Source organism: Ranitomeya variabilis, chromosome 1, assembly GCF_051348905.1.
Source record: "Ranitomeya variabilis isolate aRanVar5 chromosome 1, aRanVar5.hap1, whole genome shotgun sequence".
Lineage (NCBI taxonomy): Eukaryota > Metazoa > Chordata > Amphibia > Anura > Dendrobatidae > Ranitomeya > Ranitomeya variabilis.
In genome coordinates, this window is record NC_135232.1 from 1,010,503,458 (window position 1) to 1,010,516,491 (window position 13,034).

Here is a 13,034-nt window from a genome sequence, read left to right on the forward strand (position 1 = left end):
AGTAACGCCATTACTCACTGTAGCGTGGAGTGACAATGGATGCAGAGAATGAAGTAAATTTCTGAATTCCTGCTGATTAGTGATAGGTGAAAAAGCTCGAATAAGGTGTTACCCAGCATGCTCTGGTGTTAGCCGAGGGTCTTCAGCGTGCTCGGATAAGGTGTTACCCCGCATGCTCTTGTGCTAACCGAGGGTCTTCGGTGTGCTCAGATAAGGTGTTACCCAGCATGCTGAACTGCTAACCGAGGGTCTTCAGTGTGCTCGGAAAAGGTGTTACCCCTCATGCTCGGGCACTAACCGAGGGTATTCAGAGTGCACAGATAAGGTGTTGCCCAGCATGCTCTGGTGTTAGCTGAGGGTCTTCAGTGTGCTCGGCTAAGGTGTTACCCAGCATGCTCTTGTGCTAACCGAGGGTCTTCAGCGTGCTCACATAAGGTGCTACCCAGCATGCTCTGGTGCTAACCAAGGGTCTTCAGAGTGCTCGGATAGGGTGTTGCCCAGCATGCTCTGGTGCTAACCTAGGGTCTTCTGTGTGCTCAGATAAGGTGTTGCCCAGCATTCTCTGGTGCTAACCGAGGGTCTTCAGCATGCTCGGATAAGGTGTTACCCTGCATGCTCTGGTGCTAACCGAGGGTCTTCGGCGTGCTCGGATAAGGTGTTACCCAGCATGCTCTGGTGCTAACCGAGGGTCTTCGGCGTGCTCAGATAAGGTGTTACCCAGCATGCTCTGGTGCTAACCGAGGATCTTCGGCGTGCTCAGATAAGGTGTTACCCAGCATGCTCGGACGCTAACCTTGGGTCTTCTGTGTGCTCAGATAAGGTGTTGCCCAGCATTCTCTGGTGCTAACCGAGGGTCTTCAGCTTGCTGGGATAAGGTGTTACCCAGCATGCTCTGGTGCTAACCAAGGTTCTTCAGCGTGCTCGGATAAGGTGTTACCCAGCATGCTCTGGTGCTAAGGGTCTTCAGCGTGCTCGGATAAGGTGTTACCCAGCATTCTCTGGTGCTAACCAAGGGTCTTCAGCGTGCTCGGATAAGGTGTTACCCAGCATGCTCTGGTGCTAACCGAGGGTCTTCTGTGTGCTCAGATAAGGTGTTACCCAGCATGCTCTGGTGCTAACCAAGGGTCTTCAGCGTGCCCGGATAAGGTGTTACCCAGCATGCTCTGGTGCTAACCGAGGGTCTTCGGCGTGCTCAGATAAGGTGTTACCCAGCATGCTCTGGTGCTAACCGAGGATCTTCGGCGTCCTCAGATAAGGTGTTACCCAGCATGCTCGGACGTTAACCGAGGATCTTCGGCTTGCTCAGATAAGGTGTTACCCAGCATGCTCTGGTGCTAACCGAGGGTCTTCGGTGTGCTCGGATAAGGTGTTACCCAGCATGCTCTGGTGCTAACCGAGGATCTTCGGTGTGCTCGGTTAAGGTGTTACCCAGCATGCTCTGGTACTAACCGAGGATCTTCAGTGTGCTCTGATAAGGTGTTACCCAGCATGCTCTGGTGCTAACCGAGGATCTTCGGTGTACTCGGATAAGGTGTTACCCAGCATGCTCTGGTGCTAACCGAGGATCTTCGGTGTACTCGGATAAGGTGTTACCCAGCATGTTCTGGTGCTAACCGAGGATCTTTGGTGTGCTCGGATAAGGTGTTACCCAGCATGCTCTGGTGCTAACCTAGGATCACACATTGACGCCATCAGTGTCTGACAGATACGGGTTCCCCACCTGGGACTCGCACACATCACCAGAATGGGGTCCCCTCCCCACAGCCGGTATACATGGGAAAAGGTGGCAAAAAATATCCTGTAGATGGGCGGAGGTCTCAGGCATGGGACCTTATATACCAGACATTTAGAGTGGTTCATATGCTATAAATATGTAAGATGGGAATTATTCTTTAAAGGAAATGTGTTCTCAGAAAATGACCTATTGTGTTAATCCGGTTTTCATTATTAAAAAAAAATCTAACTACCGGTACATTTATCGATATTCCATACAGCTATCAATTTAAAGAAAAATCATAAATCTTGCAATTTTCTCACAGTCCATTAGACCTTATACTAGACCTAGAGTTGTACTTCTTGTCCTGTACAGAAGACTTTTCAGCAGTCTCATTATCATTATAGACAGGATGACAGAAAACACAGGCTCCATAATTAACAATAGCTGATTGGGTGATGTTAGAGATCTCGTCCTTCAAGAGTGCAGATGGACAGAGTTCGTCATTTATAGGACTAGCGTAACTGCAGTAGACAAAACAGGGATTTTATCAAAACTACGGATAGAAGCCCAGTAAGTGACACATCGTTGGAATCAGGATCTCTGTCCTTTTTTTTATGCTGCTCTTGGATTCAAAAGCATAAACCTGGTGACAGATTCCCATTAGTGAAAATCATCCACATTGCAGGCAGAAATTGGCATTAGTGGAAATCTAAATCTGCCCGGTCGCAGTTGTACACTGGCTCTCCTCATGGTGATGTAGAAAAGTGTTGAGAGCAACAGAAAAAGGGAAACTTCCATTTTTAGATACATCTGTGACCTTTTTTTTCACTGGAAAATAAACATACCACCTTTATTAAATTCTCACAGTAACATTGCTATAATTTTTTAATGAAGTCTTATATATTGATGGAGTTGAAAAACGATGTGAAATGCCACATCTTTGGGCAGAAATGTATCCTTTATGATTTACATAATACATTTATAGGCCATAGCCGTAGTACAAGGTCCACACGTGATGCATTAGGTACACTGTTATTTACACCCCTGAATGGGTGCCCATGTCTGAGCACAGACAGCATACACCATATAGACTACGAGTATATTTCTCCAAAACACAGTAAATTGACTGCAATAATGAAAGAAAATATAAATGACAGATCCACATCTTCAAGGTACAGTTGTGCTCAAAAGTTTACATACCCCCGCAGAATTTTTGATTTCTTGGCCTTTATTCAGAGAATATGAATGATAACACCAAAACTTTTTCTCCACTCATGGTTAGTGGTTGGGTGAAGCCATTTATTGTCAAACTATTGTGGTTTCTCTTTTTAAATCATATTGACAACCTAAAACATCCAAATGACCCTTGTCAAAAGTTCACATACCCTGGTGATTTTGGCCTGAGAACATGAACAGAAGTTGAAACAGATGGGTTTGAATGGCTACTAAAGGTAACATCCTCACCTGTGACCTATTTGCTTGTAATCAGTGTGTGTGCAGCTGAGTGAGTTTCTGGGATCCAGACAGACTCTTGCATTTTTCATCCAGCCACTGACTGATTTCTGGATTGTGAGTCATGGGGAAAGAAAAAGAATTGTCAATGGATCTACGGGAAAAGGTAGTTGAACTGTATAAAACAGGAAAAGGATACAAAACGATAGCCAAGGAATTGATAATGCCAGTCAGCAGCATTCAAACTGTGATTAACAAATGGAAAATTAGAGGTTCTCTAAAAACAAAACCATGGTCAGGTAGACCAACAAAAATGTAATCCACAACTGCCAGGAAAATTGTTTGGGATGCAAAGAAAAACCCACAAATAATATCACCTGAAATATTGGACTCTCTGAAAACTAGCAATGTGGCTGTTTCCAGATGCACAATAAGGAGGCACTTGAAGAAAAATGTGCTGCTTGGTCCAGTCACCAGAAGAAAGCCATTACTGCACAAATGTCACAAAGTATCTCTCCTAAAATATGCAAAACAGCAGAGAGACAAGCCTCAAAACTTTTGGAACAAGCTAATTTGGAGTGATGAGACAAAAATTGAACTTTTTGGCCACTACCATAAACGTTACATTTAGAGAAAGGTCAACAAGGCCTATGATGAAAGGAACACCATTCCTACTGTAAAGCATAGAGGTGGATCGATGATGCTTTGGGGATGTGTGAGCTACAAAGGCACAGGAAACTTGGTCAAAGTTGAAGATGAATGCAGCACGATATCAGCCAATACTGGTGGCTAATTTGCACTCATCATCCCGGAAGCTGCGCATGAGACATACTTGGATGTTCAAACATGACAACGATGCAAAATACAAGGCCAAGTTGACCTGTCATTGGCTACAGCAGAACAAAGTGAAGGTTCTGGAGTGGCCATCTCAGTCTCCTGACCTCAATATCATTCAGCCACTTTGGGGAGATCTGAAATGCACAGTTCTTGCCAGACCACCCAGGAATTTACAGGAACTGGAGGCTTTTTGCCAAGAAGAGTGGGCAGCTTTACCATCTGAGAAAATAAAGAACCTCATCCACAAAAGACTTCAAGCTGTCATCGATGTTAGAGGAGTCAGTACACGGTATTAAGAAATGGGGTATGTGAACTTTTGATCAGCGTTACTTGGAAGTTTTGGGTTGTCATTCTGATTTAAAAAAAGAAACCACAGCAGTTTGACAATAAATGTCTTCACCCAACCACTAACCATGAGTGGAGAAAAAGGTTTGGTGTTATCATTCATATTCTCTGAAAAAAAGGCCAAGAAAGCAAAAATTCTGCTGGGATATGTAAACTTTTGAGCACAACTGTAGATTGAAGAATTGGCGAAGTCAGAATCAGGTGCGTAGGTGTATATAATGAGAAATGAGGGTGCCTGTGCATGTACCAGTTTGTGCCAGGCAGCGAAGAACTACATGGCTAACCACACGCACTTTACCGATTGTTGGTTGCACAGTTTGTACTGGTAAACCATAAGGTAAAAATGGAAAAGTGCAGTCTTGTGTCTAGTAGTGTATAAGTGAAACAGAGGGAAATCCAGTATCCATACAGTGTATCCACATATGTTAAAGGGGTTGTCTGACAGTAAATTTTATTTTTTTAAGGCTTGGAAAAGCATCCGATGATGAACCCTTCTAGTCGCCTGACTGCAGCACGCCACAGATAACTTGCAGGCTGCAGAGGTGCTGTGATTTCCAAATGGGGCAGACACCACTTACAGAGTCGCCGTAGACCTCCAGAGCAGTCTGCACTGGATCCTCGGTGGTGCTGGATGGTGAGTATACCTCTGCTTTTTTTTTTAAAGCATGAATTGATTAAAAATAGAGATGAGCAGATTGTTTCATACAACCCCGGTCCATGGTCCAGGTCAGTTGTCTCTGGCCATGGACAGGAGCTGCGTGAATTTCCTGACCTTCTGGGTTCCTTGGTGCGGTGTTTGATTCGGCAGCCTAGTGTGATGTCGTCTGTACACCATGTAGCATACAGGAGACGATGTCCCAGCACAACAAATCATAAGATGGGCCCAGAAGGTCAGGAAATTAGAGCAGCTCCTGTCCGTGGCCAGAGAACACTGACCTGGACCGTGGACCAGCGTTGGATGAAGAGATCCACTCTTCTCTACAAATAATAATTTTACTGTTGGACAGTTCTTTAAGAACAAAAAAAATGAATGTACATGTATATTCTTTCTTGATTATTTAAGAGAAACTCAGAAGTGGGGTGGTGGGGGTCTGGGTTATTATTTACTTCACGTTGGTCGCCAAAATGCAAGTTTCGAGTGTGCTCGGTACTATACAGTTTCTGTGAACCCCAGACAATGCAAATACTGCAGCGTGATAGGGGTTGTCCAGTAGCTGTCACCCTTATAATGCTCCTCGGCCATTTGTTGAAGTTGCAACGCACTAGTCTTTTACTTGCTTGCCCTGCTTACCCCCTGCATGTCCTCAGTAATAGAGCACTACTGCTTTCGCCTGCATTTAAAGGGAACCTGTCAGCAGGATTGTGCACAGTAACCTACAGACAGTGTCAGGTCGGCGCTGTTATACTGATTACAATGATACCTTGGTTGATGAAATCCGTCTTGTGGTTGTTGTTTAATCTTTATTTTCAGTTTTCAGTTAATGATATCCCCCGTGCCCCCGGGCGGCTTGTGGGGGCTTCATGTGGTGCTCTAATTATATATTCATAATGCAGACTGCTGACAGGTCACTGATCCCTCACTGACCTGCCCCCTAGTTTACATAATGAATATCTGTACAAACTGAAGAAAAAAACCCCTTCTGCAGCATAATCGCATGTTTAATATCCCAATGTGGTTGATATTATTCAGATAGAAAAAAAACAATTTTAAAATGGCGCCCATCACGCCTGCGCAGTAGCAGCTATTGGTGTATATAAGTGATCTGACAGCTGCTACTGCGCAAGCGCCATCCTACTGGAGAATAAAAAGAAATTCTCTCCTCCAAGATGGTGCCGCCCGCGCCTTCGCAGTAGCAGCTATCGGATCACCTATCTACACCAATAGCTGCTACTGCGCAGGCGTAATGGGCGCCATTTAAAAAAAAAAAAAAATTCTATCTGAACAACATCAACCACATTTATTATTGGGACATTAAACATACGGTTATGCTGCAGCGCAGGTACCACGGCAGGCACCTGCCTACGGAAGTGTTTTTTTTTCTTCAGTATGTATATATAATATTCATTATGTAAACTAGGGGGCAGGTCAGTGAGGGATCTAATAGGCTGTGAGCCAGACACTATGCATTACCTCCATGTGACCAGAGCCCTATACAGGCCTCTATTGTGCAAATGTATACTAAGCAGTCACCCCCTCCATGAACTGGTAGGTTGTGAGTGGCTATTTAGTGTTTTGCAACATCTTTGCTATATGGGTTTGCTGCATCCTGTTGTGCATTTGTTCAGAGATCTGGGCAGGTAAGCGGTGCTGCCCTTTTTCAGCTGTATTTGTGTATCAGTGACCTGTCAGCAGTCTGCATTATGAATACCTAAGCAGAGCAACACATGGAGACCCCCCACAGGCCGCCCCAGAGCACGAGTATATCATTAAAGGGAACCTGTCACCCCCACAATTGAAGGTGAGCTAAGCCCACCGGCATCACGGGCTTATCTACCGCATTCTGTAATGCTGTAGATAAGCCCCCGATGTATCCTGAAAGATGAGAAAAAGAGGTTATATTATACTCACCCAGGGGCGGTCCCGGTCCGATGGGTGTCGCGGTCCGGTCCGGGGCCTCACATCTTCTTACGATGATGTCCGCTTCTTGTCTTCACACTGCGGCTCCGGCGCAGGCGTACTTTGTCTACCCTGTTGAGGGCAGAGCAAAATACTGCAGTGTGCAGGCGCCGGGAAAGGTCAGAGAGGCCCTGCGCACTGCAGTACTTTGCTCTGCCCTCAACAGGGTAGACAAAGTACGCCTGCGCCGGATCCACAGCGTGAAGACAAGAAGAGGATGTCATCTGATGAAGATAGGAGGCGCCGGACCAGACCGTGACACCCATCGGACCAGACCGGGACCCCCCCTGGGTGAGTATAATCTAACCGCTTTTTCTCATCTTTCAGGATACATCGGTGACAGGTTACCTTTAACTAAAAACTGAAAATAAAGATTAAACAACAACCACAAGACGGATTTCATCAACCAAGGTATCATTTTAATCAGTATTTAACAGCACTGATTTGACACTGTATGTTACTGGGCACAATCCTGCTGACAAGTTCCCTTTAAAGGTTTGTCCAATCATAAAAAGAAAAATTCACAAGCAAAGGATGGAGAAACAGAATGAAAGAATGTATATTCACCCATTCTATTCCCAGGAGGGTTCCAGCAGAGACTGATGAGATTTTGTTCCGGTGACCAAATTACAGGACATCATCTCTTTAGCTCCCAAAAGAGTCCATCATGGGAGGTTTTTTTCAGTTGGGCAATTGTTTGGTTTAATTGAGTAAGGTAACAGATTTGGACTGAATAGAGAAATCTTCAATTTTTCAGGGGTATTTTTTTTTACATTATAAAATCTATTGTCAATCCTCAAATTTTACAAAGAAGTTTTGTTGTGAAGTTTTGGCTGTGATGTCATTTATTATTGTCAGTAATAAAGTGAATTCATTCCAGCTAAACTAAAAAAATATCCCTTTAAAATTTCAAGTGTGTTATTTTTGTGAGAGGTAAATGAACAGTCTTTACTTAGTGTCTTGTTACATGGACGTCATTTTTACAATACACTGGACAAAGCAACAACTATTAAAAGTTCCGTATACTTTCTCGATACTGTAAGAAGTTTTTCAGGATAGTTGGCAACTGAAGGCTTGGAATAAGGTGTAATCTCGACTGTCCGATGCATTTCCGGATACGGAGTCTGCAGAGCTGACAGAGTGAACATGGATTTGCTAAATGGAAGTAGAAATGGAGAGTTTAGTAAGAAACTTTGAATTTTATTAAAGACTAAATGTACATTCACAATAATTACTTTCTAGATCCAATTTGTCTAACATTGTTAAATATTGGAACAGTTCATAGATAAGGAGTGTGAATGTTATATTGTCTTCTGATTGAGGTCTGGTTCTATGTTATGATGCCCCCACAAGGTCTGATGAGCAAATTCCTTAATTGATGTAAAAAGACATAAATACATATCACACATTCATTCCTGCACTGAGAGTGTCAAAGTTTTTCATGAGTTTATACTCACAGACTTTTTTGTCTCTCTGAGATCTTAAATTACCCTTTAATACAAGTAATCTCATGTCCATTGTGCTGTGATCTGGGATACAAAAATGTTTTGCCACAGGTAGATCCGTTGGTAGATCCATTCTTTTTTCTCTTATTGTGTGGCGGTGAGAATTCATTCTTGTTCTAAGCTTTTGCCCTGTCTCCCCTACATACAGACCCCCAATTGGACATTTAGTACAAATAATTAAGTACACCACATTAGATGTCCACATTGTGTATTTGGTGCAGATTTTACACTCCGATTTCTAAACTGAAATCTGCTGTGGATCTGCATCTAAAATCAGAGGATATTTAGTGCATTTTTAGGCGCAATATTGTTGTTCCAGAAATGCAGCAAAAATGCAAGAATATAATGTCCAGCCAGCGGATTAGCTTGCGGATTTAGGGTCCCCATTGAAATGAGTGGGTAAAGTCTGCACTGAAAAGGTGAATTTCCTCACAAAAACCTATATGCTGCAGATTAAAAAGTGCAACAAAAATAGAAAAAGGAAGCATGTGAATGAGATTAAATTAAAACTCATCCACTTTTCTGTAAAATGCTGTGTATTTTTCGTGTGGAATATCAGCATATACAATTTGCACTAAATACATAACATGTTAACTTGGCCTAACCAGTGGCATAACTAGAGTCTGATGCGCCCAGGTGCAAGATATGGACTTGGCTCCCCTCCATCTTGAGATATATATATTGTGAGGCTGTGATCCCTGTTACAGCTAGGGGGCACTGTTTTGTTCTCCCCAGGTTGTGCATGCAGACGGATGAAGTCCATTGGTGTGCATGGCAGTCGCAGGTGTAGCTGTGATTGCCATATGAGGCAGTGACTCATGTCACAGGTAGGGGGCGCTGTTTGTTCTCCCCAGGTTGTGCATGCAGACAGATGAAGTCCATAGTTATGCATGGGAGTCACGGATTTCCGATCCGTGTTTTCCATGTGGCTTAAGGCCACAGGTTTGCGTGTGTTAAAAGCCCTGCAGTAAGAGGTATGGGTGTGTCAGGTGTGTGAGGTGCACCTCAGTGTCAGTCTGGTGTGTGCTGGTATGCAGAGCAGAGGCCTGCAGAGCGCTGGCAGAGTGCATGGAGGCACAGGCCAGCGGAACCAGCACCCAGGGCAGCTGAATAGCCTGGCACCCACAGCGTATATAGCAATGCAAGTCATCCATGGTACTGGTCTCAGATGTGGACAGTGTTGTGCCCGAAGGTGTCGGATGTAGACAGTCCTGTGCCTGGAGGTGGATGTCCTGTACTTGAAAGAGATGGATGTGGACAGTCCTGTGCCTGGAGGTGAATGTCCTGTGCCCAAAGGAGTCAGATGTGGACAGTTCTGTGCCTGGAGGTGGATGTCCTGTACCCGAAGGAGTCGGATGTTGGCAGTCCTGTGCCCGGAGGTGGATGTCCTGTGCCCGAAAGAGACGGATGTGGACAGTCCTGTGCCCAGAGGTGGATGTCCTGTGCCCGGAAGGGGACTAGCATGTGTAATGATTGCAAACAGGTGGATATGGTGCCTGGCTGCTATCCGGAGGATATCCTGAGCTGTGTACGGCTGTGTGAGTAAAGAGACTGTGATACAGCGATGCAGGATACCCACGAGAACTAGTCAGAGGGGGCTGACGTGTGTAGTGTCTGCAACATATGAGGCTGTGTGTATGGAGACTGTAATATGGCGTGCGGTCGCCCAGGGAAACTGGACAAGGGAAGTCTGGCCTGTTTAGGGACTGCAAATCTAAAGCCATATAATATGTATTGCTATGAACTGGTGTGAACTGAACACTGATAATATGCATATATATACAGTTCTATGCATTTGTGTGAATTGGACTTTAATGCTGTGAGGAAACACATTAAAGAGACTTCTGTGGTGAAACTTTGTGGGCCACAGCCTCTTCACTGCTTACGATGCTACACAATCTTACTATATATATATATACTGTATATATATCTATAATCTCCTCCATCCCATTATATACTGTATGTCCCTCACCCTGGGCTTCATCCTGGCAAATTTGTCCCTTATCTTGGGCCCCATCCTGCTATATAAGAGTGCTTCTCACAAAATTAGAATATCATCAAAAAGTTAATTTATTTCAGTTCCTCAATACAAGAAGTGAAACTCATATATTATATAGAGTCATTACAAACAGAGTGATCTAATCAAGTGTTTATTTCTGTTAATGTTGATGACTATGGCTTACAGCCAATGAAAACCCAAATGTCATTATCTCAGTAAATTAGAATAATTAACAAAAAACACCTGCAAAGGCTTCCTAAGCATTTAAAAAGGTCCCTTAGTCTGTTTCAGTAGGCTCCACAATCATTGGGAAGACTGCTGACTTGACAGATGTCCAGAAGGCAGTCATTGACACACTCCACAAGGAGGGTAAGCCACAAAAGGTCATTGCTAAAGAAGCTGGCTGTTCACAGAGTCCTGTATCCAAGCATATTAATGGAAAGTTGAGTGGAAGGAAAAAGTGTGGTAGAAAAAGGTGCACAAGCAACAAGGATAACCGCGGCCTTGAAAGGATTGTTAAGAACAGGCCATTCAAAAATTTGGAGGAGATTCACAAGGAGGGGACTGCTGCTGGAGTCATTGCAAGAGCCAGCACACACAGACGTATCCAGGACATGGGCTACAAGTGCTGCATTCCTTGTGTCAAGCCACTCATGACCATAGACAGCACCAGAAGCGTTTTACTTGGACCAAGGAGAAAAAGAACTAGACTGTTGTTCAGTGGTCCAAGGTGTTGTTTTCAGATGAAAATAAATTTTGCATTTCATTTGGAAATCAAGGTCCCAGAGTCTGGAGGAAGAGTGGAGAGGCACACAATCCTTGTGGTCTAGTATGACGTTTCCACAATCAGTGATGGTTTGGGGAGCCATGTCATCTGCTGATGTAGATCCACTGTGTTTTATCAAGACCAAAGTCAGCGCAGCCGTATACCAGGAAATCTTAGAGCACTTCATGCTTCCCTCTGCCAACAAGCTTTTTTGAGAATATCTGGTTTAAAAACAACAGTATCATTGTGTTTGATTGGCCAGCAAACTTGCCTGACCTTAACCCCCATAGAGAATATATAAGGTATTGTCAAGAGGAAGATGAGAGACACCGGACCCAACAATGCAGATGAGCTGAAGGCTGCTATCAAAGCAAACTGGGCTTCCATAACACCTCAGCAGTGCCACATGCTGATTGCCTACATGCCACGTCGCATTGATGCAGTAATTAACGCACAAGGAGCCCCAACCAAGTATTGAATGCATTTACTGAACACACATTTAAGTAGGCCAACATTTCAAATTTTGAAATCATTTTCCTGGTGGTGTTATAAAGTATTCTAATTTACTGAGATAATGACTTTTGGGTTTTCACTGGCTGCATGCCATAATCATCAACATTAACAGAAATAAACACTTGAAATAGACCACTCTGTTTGTAATGACTCTATACAATACATGTGTTTCATTTTTTGTATTGAAGAACTGAATAAAATTAACTTTTTGATGATATTCTAATTTTGTGAGAAACACCTGTATATACAGAGTCATATAAAAATTTGTGGACCCCTGGTCAAAATTACTGTTATTGTGAACAGTTAAGCAAGTTGAAGATAAAATGATCTCTAAAAAGCCTAAAGTTAAAGATGACATTTCCTTTGTATTTTAGACAGAAAAAAGAATTGTCGTTTTTTTACATTTTAAAAATTATAAAAGGAAAATGGGTCAATGAAAAAGTTTGGTCACCCTTTGAGATTTGGTGCTCAGATAACATTGACCAAGGTTTTGACCTTAATTAGCCTTTTATGGTTATGGCTTGTTCATTATCATCATCTTGAAAAAACAGGTGATGCAAATTTTCCAGCTTATAAAAAACCCAGCCTCCTCTAACTTTATGCCAAAAACAGCAGCTATGTGTTTTTCTAAGCAGCTGACTAGCATTCTGAAAATTAAAATGGTGGAGGCCCACAAAGCAGGAGAAGACTATAAGAAGAAAGCAAAGCATTTTCAAGTTGCCCTTTCCTCAGTTTGAAATGTAATTAAGAAATGGCAGTAAATAGGAACGGTGGAGGTCAAGATAGGGTCTGAAGACCAAGCAAAATTTCAGTGAGAACTGCTCTTAGGATTGCTAGAGAGACAAACGAGAACCCCTGCTTGACTACAAAAGACCTTCAGAAAGATTTAGCAGACTCTGGAGTTGTGGTACATTGTAGTACTGTTCAGAGACACCTGCTTGCGGCGTGATCACAGAACCATCCAAACTTTTCTTCCAAATAGACAACAGGGTCGCAAGAAACATGTTGATAAAAAAAAGACTCTCATTAACTGCCAGAGATCTGAGAATAATCAAACGTTAAGTGATCAGGAAGCCATTATGTGCTGTCATATTACAGAACTGCAAACTCCCTGGAGTGCCAAGAAAATCAAAACAAGGTGTTCATTTCTAACAAATATGGCCAATGTGAGGAGGGCTGAAACCTGACTACTACTTAACAACATACAGAAGTTGAAACATCAAGACTGGGTCAAAAAAATCTGAAGACTGATTTTTCAAATGTTTTATGGGCTAATGAGAATA

The 13,034-nt window shown here is 43.2% G+C and overlaps 1 protein-coding gene across 2 annotated transcripts in view; it reads right to left on the reverse strand.

Moving 5' to 3' along the window:
* Positions 1-7,422: 7,422 nt before the first annotated feature.
* ASB5 (ankyrin repeat and SOCS box containing 5) overlaps positions 7,423-13,034 on the reverse strand; it is a 123,558-nt gene continuing 117,946 nt past the window's right edge. For both annotated transcript variants that reach the window (XM_077271228.1, XM_077271319.1), the window contains exon 7: positions 7,423-8,123. In XM_077271228.1, the coding sequence (XP_077127343.1) occupies positions 7,978-8,123 (146 nt within the window). In that variant the 3' untranslated portion in view covers positions 7,423-7,977. The remainder of the gene's footprint in view (positions 8,124-13,034) is intronic.